This window comes from Ictidomys tridecemlineatus, chromosome X, assembly GCF_052094955.1.
Source record: "Ictidomys tridecemlineatus isolate mIctTri1 chromosome X, mIctTri1.hap1, whole genome shotgun sequence".
NCBI classification, from domain to species: domain Eukaryota; kingdom Metazoa; phylum Chordata; class Mammalia; order Rodentia; family Sciuridae; genus Ictidomys; species Ictidomys tridecemlineatus.
The window spans coordinates 37048258-37061691 of record NC_135493.1 but is presented as its reverse complement, the minus strand read 5'-3'; the positions used below and the strand labels follow the sequence as shown (position 1 = coordinate 37061691).

Here is a 13434-nt window from a genome sequence, read left to right as displayed (position 1 = left end):
GCCCTAATCAAGTTCCAGCAACCCAGGCTTAAGACACGTCACAGGTGAGCATCTGAGACCCTTGGGTGTAGACTCAGTTAGGACTTAGAATTAGGATGTGTGTCTGAAGTGTGATGAGCATTAATAAAATAAATTTGAATGAATCTAACTACGCGTCAGACTGTCTTTAGAAATTGCCTGTGACACTCTGAAGTGCCACAGCTACTCAGAAGAAATAGGTTCTATATCCAGAGTCCCCAAATCTTTTTCTCTTTTTTCATTAGGTTGCCTGACCTCTCCCCATGGAATCTCTCCTATGATTTGGGACTTTAGTCTGCAAGGCCTTTTGCAGTTCTGCCTTTGAGTCAAATAGGTAGCTAAAGGAAAACTTATCAGTTTATAGTTATTCCACAATAGTCTGGTAGATTAGTTACTATTCTTCCCCAATATTCCAAAGCAGAAAATCCCTAAAGACTTGATCTAAAATGATTGTAAGGAATGAACAGCCCTAGAATGTTCCTTTCTAACCTCCCTCTCCCTCTCCCTCTTCAGGTCTTACAGGAAATACATTAGTAATTACCACAGGAAAACTAATCATTCAACCAGTGCTACCTAACAAATCACCCTGAAATTATTTTAGAAGTAACAGATGAGTTCAAGGTCCTGGAAGGCAAATGTTCTTGCTTCCTTAATTGCTGCCAGACTAAAAGCATGAGGCAAACAATATTGAAAATCTTAACTCTGAAATTCACTATCTCAGAAGGCAGAAATAGCTGTATATATCCCTGTTAAATAGGCTTATTGAAACCTTATTTGCTCAATATATTAATTAGAGATGCTAATATAACTCAACATTTGTGAAAATCCAAGAAGACATCTGTGGATCACTGAAACAAATATTACATATTTTTACAACCATTATAATAGCTAAGTAGCTCAAGGTAGTGTTAAACACTGGAATTTAGCCTTTTAATATAACTCAAAACATAAGAAAGAGGCAAATGCTTAGTCCTTAGAAACAAAAAAAGATATTAAGACAGGTCTCTTAAAAGATATTAAGATTTTCAGCTCACTGTTATGTGCTTAAAGATTCTACACAGAACTGATTCTAGGTAAAATTATGAGGGCGAAATTTGTATTGAGGACCTTCTGCATTTTCCTTCACCTCTTCACACTGTGATTCTCTCTTCCCCTTATCTAATGGTCTAATGCCAAAAGACTTTAATTATGGCTTATAATATGGACTAGATCTATATTTTATGACTCCCTATCCTTATTCCTTACTCTGGAAATAACCTGGGTCCCATTTCAATAGGACTTCTTACAAAGTGTCATGTCTGAATGGAATCAGACTTCTGGGAAAAGATGTGATGGACATAAAAGTACCAATGGGTAAAAATTGGATGTAGGAAGACATAGAAGTAGAACAACAAACACTCTTATTTTTCCCAGAACTAAAGGGTTTCCTGAAACATGGAATTTTCTATTATAAACCAGTAAAGTCCCAGACAAACTGAAACAATCTGTAACTCATAGATTATTTTTATAATTATCAAATAAATAGAAAAAGACCTAAATGCTCATTGATAGAGTAATATTTGAGCATATATGAGACCTCATTTTTAGAATTCTGCCCAGCTATTAAATCTCTATGTATTGAAAAGATGACTATGGGAATTTTTGTTTTTGCTGAGGTGCTGGGAATCAAACCCAAGGCCTGGCGGATGCTAGCCAAGCACTCTATCACCGAACTATATGCCCAGCCACATTTTAAATTTTAGTTTGAAATGAAATCTAAGTGGCCTAGGCAGGCCTTGAACTTGTATTTATCTTGCCTTAGCCTCTAAGTAGCTGGGACTACAGGGATTATCAAATTAAAAATAAAACTATGCAATTATATGGCTAGTATGATACCATTTTTGTGAAAACTTTAAAAAAAGAACAAGAGCTGGGCACAGTGGCACCCATAATCTCAGCAGCTCAGGAGGCTGAGTTAGGAGGATTATGAGTTCAAAACCAATCTCAGCAATTTAGCAAGGCCCTAAGCAATTCAGTAAGACCCTGTCTCTAAATAAAATGTAAAAAACAAGGGGCTGGGGCTATAACTCAGTGGAAGAGCGATTGCCTTGGATGTGGGAGGTGCTGGGTTTGATCCTCAGCACCACATAAAAAAAAATACACAAATAAAATAAAGGCATGCTGTCAATCTACAACTAAAACATGTAAAAACAGGGTTGAGATGTGGCTCAGTGGTTAAGTGCCCCTGGGTTTAATCCCTGGTAACAAAAACAAACAAATCCCTGGTAACAAAAACAGTATAACTAAAGATTATATTTTCATATTAGGCCCAACCCTAAAAAATGAAAAGAAAATAACTTGGCACTCTAAAATCCATTTTTGTGCTGATTAACACCAGGGTGGTCTCTTTATTTTGAAAGATCAGTAGGGCAATTATTAATAGTTATTATTATGTCAGGCCTAGGACATTTGAAAAATCTATCCTAAATACACAAAAGAACAAAGACATCTGAAAAAATTTACAATTCTAGTGTTAAAATATGCCAGAAAACATGTAATTATTCAAAGACAAATGAAAAATATGAATAATAGAATGAAAACAAATAGTCATTCTTTTCAATTTCTTTTAAAGTGGCCTAAAAAAAGAAGTTCAAATGGAATTGTTGGTAATGGAAGTGAAGAGAGTAAAAAACATGTTAAAGATAATGTTATCCAATAAATAGAAGTTTAAATGAATAACAATGTAGAATTGTTTAAATTTGATAGTGGAATAGAACTTTAATGTGAACAAGTTCATTATATTTACATACAACAAATGAATAAAAATGATTAGAAAGCTTAATGTGTGTATCCATGACTATCCCACCCTGACCATGCCTGATCTTGTCTGATCTCAGGAGCTAAGTGGGGTTGAGCCTGGTTAGTATTTGAATGGAAGAAAACTCAAGTGTGTGGACTATATTCAGTGCAAAAAATTGTGAGTAAATTATGTTATATAAATAGTTGAGATTTAGGAAGTTTTCAATGTCTCAGGATATGTCTCCCTTAAATTTCAAAGGTCCTCAATATACAAAAAGAAGATTAGAAGCTAACTATGGGGCTGGCTGGGGATACAGCCCCATAGTTAGCTTCTAATCTTTCTAACTAGAGTAGAGTGCTTGCCTTGCATGTTCAAGGCCATGGGTTCAATCCCCAGCACCAAAACAAGAAGAAGAAGAAGAAGAAGAAGAAGAAGAAGAAGAAGAAGAAGAAGAAGAAGAAGAAGAAGAAGAAGAAGAAGAAGAAGAAGAAGAAGAAGAAGGAGGAGGAGGAGGAGGAGGGGGAGGGGGAGGGGGAGGGGGAGGGGGAGGGGGAGGGGGAGGGGGAGGGGGAGGGGGGAGGGGGAGGGGGAGGGGGAGGGGGAGGGGGAGGGAAGAAGAAGAAGAAGAAGGAGGAGGAGGAGGAGGGGGAGGAAGAGAAAGAAGAAAGAAGAAGAAGAGGAGGAGGAGGAGGAGGAGGAGGAGAAGTTAACTACATCAAAAAGGTAATGATAGTTTTTAGTGATTAATAGGGGTACAGGCTATTTTTGTTTTTATATTAATACTTTTCTATGCTTTCCAAATTTATCTAGAAATTAAACCAGAAGAAAGTGGGGGGGGGAAGCATTTAGAATTAGCACCTATACTACTATACTGAAAGGATCATGAGGAAAATAATTATCCCAATACAATGTTGGTGGAAATGTAAATTAATACCCCAGTTTAGGAAGTAACTAGCTATATCAATGATAAAATTTTTAAACTTGAATATTTTTAACCCCACAATTCTACTTTTCTGTGCAAACCTGTATATGTATAAAGGCAATCATTGCACTGTTGTTATAATAACAATTTTGAACAACATGGTGTTCATCAATAAGTTATTGGTTAAATAAATTAAGTTACATACATACTAAGGAATAAATGAAAGGCATTTATAAAACAAGATAAATATGTATATAATGACAAAGGATGTTGTTCATAATATATGGTTGAAAATAAATTACAGAATGATGTTTGTAATACTGTTCCTTATATATGCACACACACACACACACACACACACACACACACACTTGCATGGGCATAGAAAAAGTCCAGCAATATAGAAATTAAACTTTTTTTTTTTGTACCAGGGATTAAATCCAGGGGCACTTAACCACTGAGCCACATCCCCAGCTTTTAATAGTGGCTGTTTTATAGGGAGAGAGAGAAGGGTGGACAGGAATTACACTTTATAAATTACCATATTATTTAGATTTTATTTTGAAATCATAAATGTACAATATTTTATAAAAATATTTTGAACCCAAAATATCTGAAAGGAGATTGAATAAATTATGGTATATCTGCACAATAGGATACTTAGACAGTAAAAATGACTAAACCATAGCTATACACATCAACATGGGTTGATGTTATCATCATAACATTGAGCCAAAAAGAAATTTTCAGAAAAATACTTACATTGTGGATTCTTATAGATAAAGATCCAGAATATGTATAAAAACTGAAACAACATTTTTTGGAGATACATACATGAAGAAAAATAAGGGGATAACAAACACAAAATTTAAAGTTGTGGTTACTTCTGGAGAGGAGAAAGGGTCACTGAAGTACTTCCAAAATTTTGTTTGTATCTAATTCTAGACTAGGTAGTGAGTAAAAAGTGTTCATTTTATTATTATTCCTTAAACAATATGGACATGTTATTACGCTCTCACATATGTGATTTATTTCATACAACAAATTTCATTATGGGTTTTATCATTAAAATTTAAGCAAAAGGAAAAAAGAATTGATGTTCCCCTAAAAAAATCATTACACACACACATATGCACGTGCATACACATACACGAAAAAAACTAATTCACATTAAAGTGTTAGAAATTGATTGGAGATGTCATTTAACTGCACCTCTACAGAGATGCAAAAGCCTTTCACCAAGGAATGAATGAATGGATGCCATTTTAGATTTTAAGCAATAAAAAGCAAAGAAGAATATTTGGGGGTGGGTTGGGAGAAAGGGGCATACTTAGTGTTAACCCACAACACATGGGGAGCAAATGCTTTCTTCCAAAGGGTTTGGGACATCAAAGACTATACAATAAAACTTATCTTCTGGATTTACTACCAGGAAATCACCCTGAAGTCTAATCTACTGACTCCACCATGTCTATATAAGATTTCCAGGATGACAAATCAAATTGAGCCCAAACACTTGGACTGGTAGCTCTATGATGACAGTTTTGTCATGTACATTCTTCTTTGAAATATTATGCTGAGTTCCTCTTCATTAAGTTTACCTAAACCAACACCAATCACCCCATCACTTTCACTCCTTTTACCACCAAAGAAGAGAAAATAGAAAACAGGTTTTAATTTGCTCAGACATCCTGATTTTATTGAAATGATTTTGAAAAACCTTTGTTCCTTAATTGATACTTTTCCCCTAGTAATTAAAGTATGGCAATAAATAAGGATGATGCCTTTTATATTATCTGACAACCAAGAGGTCAAGCACTCAGTCTCATATTCATCAGCTTGAGATGGGAAGCAGCCTCACGATGGGGAAACCCATTTGTCTTTATTAAGACTTGGCACCAAGGGAGCACAGAATGGAGAAGAGCTCATTTAGTAAATGGCAGTTCCCATTCTGCAAAGCGACAGAAAATTTACTGCACTGTCAGCAACAACAAAAAAATAATCCACTCAGAGAAAGTTGTAATATTAGGAAGATTTAAAGAGAAAGAACTTTTCAGTGATATTAGAGAATATAAAAATTTCTACCTTATAATACATGACTAAGAAGAAAACAATCTTCTCCAAACCATTGTTCATGTTGACTCTTTCTCCTTTAGGCATCTGCCTCTCTTGACCTCTTCCCATCTTTTCTATCACTTAAGGTGATAAGCAAGCCCCACCTCTATCTGGTATCTTCCCTAATTTCAATCCAAACTTCACTTTCTTACTTCTTTATTTTTTAGTGGGCATAATTTTACTCTCTAATTATTTTCAGTTTTATCCCACTGTATTTTAAGATTTTGTTTTATTTTATTTGTTTGTTTGGTTGGGTTTTTTGTTTGGTTGGTTTTCTTGGACAGGTTGGCTTTTTTGAACACTCTCAGAGCTCCCCAACTACACCTGGCAGGGTTCTTGACACATAGTAAGTGTTCAATGAGTACTTATTACTTAAATGTTTTCTGATCTAAACCCCATTGTTCATGACCATCTTCAATGGACAAAATTTTTAAAAAAGAATTAAAAAGGTCATTTTTTAAAAAGTAATTAAAAACTAATCAAAGTAAGCTGGGTGCAGTGGTACACACATTTTTTAAAAATGAAGACCATTTTTTGCAGTCACAATGTCAATATTTCCAATAACCTTGACATCACTCAAAATAGATGCAGTTATTGTGAAGGGCCATAGAGGAACCCTACTGAGGGACTTCAATCACATCAACATATAACTCAGTCTACTTGGAAAGAGAAGAGGCTCCACATTGACATATGTGGAGAAATAGAAAGGAAATGGCTACCACTTGCAGTATATAACATAATCAAAGGTGTTACACTGGGCTCTATTACAGGATAAGGTCTATGTATGCTCACTGCCCCTTCAGTGCATTATTCAGGAGAGTGGGGCTCCTGTTTAAATCTGAAATTTCCTGGGTGAATACACCTGCAGGGTTCAGATGAGGCCAGGTATTGCTTATTCAGTTTCTCAAACCCAGAAAAATGAGTTGATCCTTGAAAGAAATGACATGGAACTTGTTTCAAATTCAGCTGCTTTGAATCAGCAAGCCACAACATGTAAAAACAAGGACATTACAAAATTTTGAGATGTGATCTATATCTCTGAAAAAAGAACAGTTCAGTAGATTGATGAATAAGATCTAAGAGTTGTCCACCTAAGTAATAAGAGCCTAGAGTATAAGAACAATTTCTGATATGTTAATTGTGCAATGTATGCTCTTTATTGATTGGGGAAAGAGGTGTTGATTGAAGAAAATAACTTTTCTTCAGGGCTTTGACAGTATTGCTCCAATGTTGTCTTACCTATGACATTGCTGATGAGAAATCAGATATAAATATCATTCTGATTTCTTTGTATGTTACCTATTTTTCTCTGTGGAAGCCTTTAGAATATCTCTATACTCTGTGTTCTAAAATTTCATGAGGATATACTCTAGAAATTTCTCTTGTATTGTTTCTTTGCTATTTCTCTCTTTTGTTCTCTCTTTATTGAATTTCTATTAGTCAAATATTGGTTCTCCAAGACTCACCCTCTCTGTATCATATTTTTTCTAGTACATCTTCCTCCCTTTGGTCTTTTTGTTCTACTTTCTTTGCTCTTTCCTCAACTCTATCTCATTTCTTCCATTGAATTTTATGTCAGTAATTATTTTTTTATTTTATTTGCATCATGTCTTTTTTCTTCATATGATTTCCAAATATCCTATTCTTGTTATATGAATGTGATTTTTAATATATCTGAATCTACTATTATAGTGTTTTGTTTTCATCTTTAATTTTCTCAAGGATTTTTTTTTTTTTTTGGATACTGGAAATTTGAACCCAGGGTGCTTACCACTGAACCACATCCCCAGCCATTTTTATTTTTTTATTTTGAGACAGGGTCTCACCAAGTTGCTTAAGACCTCGCTAATTTACCAAGGCAGGCCTCAAACTTGTGATCCTCCTGCCTCAGCTCCTGGGATTACAGGCATGTGTCATCGTTCCTGACCTCTCAAGGGTCTATTTATTATTCTTTCATGTTGAAAGTTTTCCTCAAATGTCCTTTTTAAAATATTCTTTAGCTGTAGATGAACACAATAGCTTTATTTTTATTTATTTACTTTTATGTGGTGCTGAGGATCAAACCTAGGTCCTCATACATGCAAGGCAAGTGCTCTACCACTGAGCTACAACCCCAGACCTCAAATATATTTTGATCATTGATGTTTTGTTCAAATTGAATAATGTAGCAATTAAAAAGTGATCAGAAGTTTTATACACATAAATAAGGAGTTGGCCATTTTGATGGAGGTGGCCTAAATGCAAAAGGGTAAAGGATTTTTCTCTTGGACCTGTCAATTTGTATAAAGAATGGCACTGAAATTTTTTGGAGCTCATGAAGGATTGGCTAGTCTGGCTACAGAGCATTCTGTTAATCAGTCTGAGGAGGACAATGGGAGGAGGGATTACACTGTATAAAAAATAACTTCATTCAACCCCCTTTGTGCCTTATATCTCACTTATTTCCTTTGTCAAATCATATAGGTATAGAAAATTGATGTATTGTTCCTTTTTGTCTGACATCTTGATGAGGCTCCAGTGGCTGTTGCTGCTCTCCAAGCTTCACGATGCCACCCAAGGATGACAAGAAGAAGAAGGATGCAGGAAAGTTGGCCAAGAAAGACAAGGACCCAGTAAACAAATATGGGGGCAAAGCCAAAAAGAAGAAGTGGTCCAAAGGCAAAGTTCGGGACAAGCTTGACAATCTAGTCTTGTTTGACAAAGCTACTTATGACAAACTCTGTAAGGAAGTTCCCAACTATAAGCTTATTACCCCAGCTGTGGTCTCTGAGAGACTGAAGATTCAAGGTTCCCTGGCCAGGGCAACCCTTCAGGAGCTCCTCAGTAAAGGACTTATCAAACTGGTTTCAAAGCACAGAGCTCAAGTAATTTATACCAGAAATACCAAGGGTGGAGATGCCCCAGCTGCTGGTGAAAATGCATGAACAGGTCCAATCAACTATATATTTGAAAAAATAAAACTTTATTAAAACAACAAAAAAAGAAAACTGATGTACTAGTCAGCTTGTCATAACTATAATGAAGCATCTGAGGCAAATAACTTATAAAGAAAAGGAGGTTTATTCAACTCACAGTTTCAAAAAATTGAAATCTAAATGATGCGTAGCACAAGCTCAGTGAGGGTTGCCCTTGCCTGTATCATCTCATGACACAAATGGCCACAGTGGCTGCATATGTTGAAGCAAGTAAGTGATTACATCTTCAGCCAGAGGTAGAATCAGAGAGGACAGTCTTGATCTCACAGTTCTTTCTGGGGGAATTCCCCCAATGACCTAAGGACCTTCCACTAGGCCCTATTACACTAAAGGTTCCACTAGGGTCCACTAGCATCACATTGCAGACCGAGCCTTCAATCCTGGGCTTTTGGGGGACATTTATCCAAATTATAGCAGCTGACTTTCTCTTACTATATCATTCCTCTTCAAATATTTTAAACAGTAGCTTCTCTCATATTGTTTCATCAATTACCATTCCTCCATCTGCTTCTTAGATTTCACCCAACTTTTATGCACTAATAGCCCCTTTTTCATTTTCTTCATTATTTTAAAGTTATAACTTTTGTGTTCTTCTGCAATCTTGAGATATTGAAGCAATACATTCATGTAATCTGTGTTAACTTACTGAAATATATAAATTTATTTGCATACAGCTTGAGTTCTTATGTTGCTATTCCTTCCACTTCTTGGAGTAGAGCACTAAAACACATCAGATTCATTGCTGCGATAGGATCAAACTATACAGAAGTAAAAGATTATTTTACAGAATGAGAGACTGAAACATTAGAATAGTATACTTTTATATACTTCCATCTTTTTAAAAATATTTTTTAGTTATTGATAGACCTTTTATTTATTTATTCATATGCCATGCTAAGAATTGAACCCAGTGCCTCACACATGCTAGGCATGTGTTCTACCACTGAGCTACAATCCCAGCCTATATACTTCCTTCTTAAGCAAAATTTCTACACATAGACCAAGAATATCTGATATATTCTTTAGTACGATCAGGTCATTAGATACCATTAGACACTACTACTAGAACTTATTTAAAAGTACATACTCGGTGTTTGTACAAATATGTCAAAATACACTCTACAGTCATATATTTATAAAAAGAACAAATGAAATTTTTTAAAAAGAGAAAAGTTAAGAAAAGAACATGTTGTGTTTTAATACAATAAATGATGAAGAAGACACAAGGAAAATAAAAGTTCATATTCTCAGGCCTCAGTCATACAGAAGGTCTAGGATCAGACCAAGATTCTACATTTTTTAATTTTTATTTTTTTAGTTGTAGTTGAACACAATACCATTATTTTATTTATTTATTTTTATGTGGTACTGAGGATCCAACCCAGCGCCTCACACATGTTAGGTGAGCACTCTACCTCTGAGGCACAACCCCAGCCTCTTTTCATTTTTGAAAGAATTTCCTTAGTGAGAAGCACAGACCTGGTTAATAACCAGTGGAAGGCCATTCCCTCTTCCTCATTTCAACCTCTTTTCTTGCTGACTCCATGAGTACATGGCAGACATTAAAGTGAATGTTTTTATAGAGTAGTTGTTACATGGCTAATTTAATGCTACCTCAATGAAAACCCAATAAGCAATCAATTATAAAATCGACAGATTTAATGTTTGCTGAGTAAACTCACTTGCCTAAGTTTATCAATGTGATTGATAAGATGAAGACAGTATTTGGACCAATCATCATATGTAGTCCAAGCCAGAAGTTGCCATACCTTCTAAGTATCTAAATCAATAACAATGTAAGAAATTACAATATAGTGGTGCTAGACCTTAGCTATCCGAAAAACAAAGGGAAAAAAACGTGTACAAAGAAGAAATAAACAATATCCTTGAATTCAAGCAATTTGTGTTAAGTTTTATTGGGGGGAAAGGGCTGTTTTTAAAAGGAAGAACTAGAGATCTAACTAATCCAACCCAAAATTATGGGTTCACGGTCTTACTTTTAAATTCCACAAGTCCTTTTAGAAATTTCACCCCCCAAGGAAATCAAAAGTGAACCAAACAGTTGCTGATTTGCTAATACTAGCAATGAATCTTAGACATAGCTTTAATGCTAGGACAAGAATATGTTCTAGTGGTTTGGGAGTCACATACACCTGGATTAAGAGTCTATGTTCCACAGTTTTCTAGCTGTATGACCTTGAACAAACTAAATAACCTCTCTAAGTTTTGGTTTCTTCCTTCTATAGTTTCCAAAGTGAACCAAGTTATCTCAAGCTGTGGTGTCTCTGTTTAGGCCACTCCCTCTGCCTTGAATACCACCCACTTCCTTTAATGCTTAACTCCTACTTATCCCTCAGGTCTCAAATCCACATAGCATCTTCCTAGAAGCCTTGTTTTCCTAGTCAGATAATGCTCTTTTGTGTATCCTCCCCAAATATATCTTTAATCATAGTAAATATATGGTAACTGGTGGTTTTTAAAATTGTGTTTCTTCCATAATTTACGAATCAGCAAACTAGGACCCACTGGCAAAATCCGACCTCTGATTATACCACTCTCAAGATAAAATTACTTTTTTTTTACATTTTAAAGGGTTAGTTTTTAAAAGAAGAATATATAGTTCATATGTGTCCCACATATCTCAAAATATTTACTATCTGGTCCTTTTTTCTTTTTTAGTTGTAGGTGGACACAATACTTTTATCTTATTTACTTTTATTTTTATGTGGTGCTAAGGATCAAACCCAGAGCCCCAAATGTGCAAGGCAAGTGCTCTACCACTGAGCCATAGCCCCAGCTCCACTATCTGGCTCTTTACAGAAAAATGTTTGATGATCCCTGCCATAGACCATAAGCAAATTGAGAGCGAAAACGCCTTTCATTTCACTGTATGTTATTAACCAGGTCTGTGCTTCTCACTAGCACAATGGCTGGCACATAATATACACTCTGATGCTTGTTTAATGAAAGAATGAATTAGTAAGTACAATCAGTATTTTTTTAAGTATAATTTATTATTGTCTGCCAATGTCCAAATAAAATGTTCTCCACTTGGGTAAGCTTTCCCTGACCCATGATAAAAACTTGTTCACATCACAGAAATTTCTATTCATGTCTTTCTGAATAAACCATTCTAAGGTCACTCTAAGTGATAAAAAAAATATTGATTCAGTAATCAGTAGGTATTTAGTCGAAGAAATCAATCAAACTTTTTAGTCTTCACTCAAAAATAAGTCCCCTCTCCTTCCTTATGCTAAGGCCTATAGATTGTGGAGAAGGAGTGATAGGTTTTCATTTTTATGTCACACTTGCCAGCTCCTATGTGTATTTTCAAGAGTATAGAAGCAGAAACAGGGAAATGGAGGTTAAGGAAATAGGTAATATTTTTCCTTAGTGGAATGGCCTCCTACTCTCTGAGTCTTACTGAGAATCCCTCTTCTGCGATCTGAATGACCTAGATTGACACATTTCTATTTAAGTTGGTAATTCCTTCTTCTGGCCCCTAGGAATTCAGTGGTTATCTGTATCTTCCTGTTACTGGGATCCTTCCACCCCTCTCAGTGGCTTCATTAGATAAGGTCCAGAACGAGCCTACCCTAGCTTTCTTTCTTAAGTGGCCCCCATTTGATTCCCAGAACTGTTTTGCCCAAATAGTGGGAATGCAGAGGAATCCCAACACAATCAACCTTGTCCTCCTGCCAAGGGTCATATTTGCTTTCTCAGAATAGAGTAAAACTCCAATCTTCCACCTCTCTACTGCAGGGAAAAAATATCAAGGTCTTGTGAAATACATTCTCACTAGGCTTGAAATGAAGGAGGTACTGTCCCCCAAACCCATTGCTCCTTTGAAAGGTAGAGTGGAGTCTTAGCCTGGCACCAGCTCTCTGCAAAGAAAGGTTTTTACAAATTTCTCTTCTGACACCCCTCCATGATATATTTTTTTTATTTCTTGGAAACTGTTCTGGATCATTTCCCTTGTAAATTTGGTATATGATAACCTAGTTTTGGAATTTCTTATCTATTATAGAGCATCCATTATGCTTTCCTGGAAACTTGAATTTAAATATTATTAACATAACTCTTATCTTTTTTCTAATTAGGTAAGAAAACTACCCCTGATGAAACCTCCAGTTAGATTCATGTTCAGCTCATCCTCTTTTGGCACGTACCAACTTGAGACAATATTTACTAAGCATCCATAATATCTGCTTTAGACATATTTTCTCATATAAACTTCCCTTTATAATTTCCTATTTTATGAATGAACAAACTGAGTCACAAAGAAATCAACTGATTTTCTAAAGATAATTCAGAAAATATAGATTAAATCTGAGGCTATATAACTTCAAAGTCCCTGATCTTTCTGCTACTCCATGATCTTGGAAAGTTTCCACCAAAATACTCCAAATGGCAGAGGAGAGTGAATATGTATCCTTGGGAAAGTCTGAGTAGCCCCAAAAGACCTCACCACAAGTGCAAAATCTCTCTGAACTTTCATGCTTAATCATAAAAATGCATGCAAATTTACATTCAATTCATCTATGTTTATTGTCATATAAAGTATGTTTGAAATTATCCCTTAAATGACCCATATTCTCCCTATCACAATATTCAAGTAAAATCAT

At 35.5% G+C, this 13434-nt stretch overlaps 1 protein-coding gene and 1 pseudogene across 1 annotated transcript; both read left to right on the top strand.

The window, feature by feature from the left end:
- Positions 1–6354: 6354 nt before the first annotated feature.
- On the top strand, positions 6355–6895 carry LOC101954906 (large ribosomal subunit protein uL6 pseudogene; annotated as a pseudogene).
- Positions 6896–8380: 1485 nt separating this feature from the next.
- LOC101954629 (small ribosomal subunit protein eS25) lies at positions 8381–8768 on the top strand. Its single transcript, XM_040288854.2, has one exon. It carries the CDS (start codon positions 8381–8383, stop codon positions 8756–8758), a length of 378 nt encoding a protein of 125 aa, XP_040144788.1. The 3' UTR covers positions 8759–8768.
- The last annotated feature ends 4666 nt before the right edge of the window (positions 8769–13434 follow it).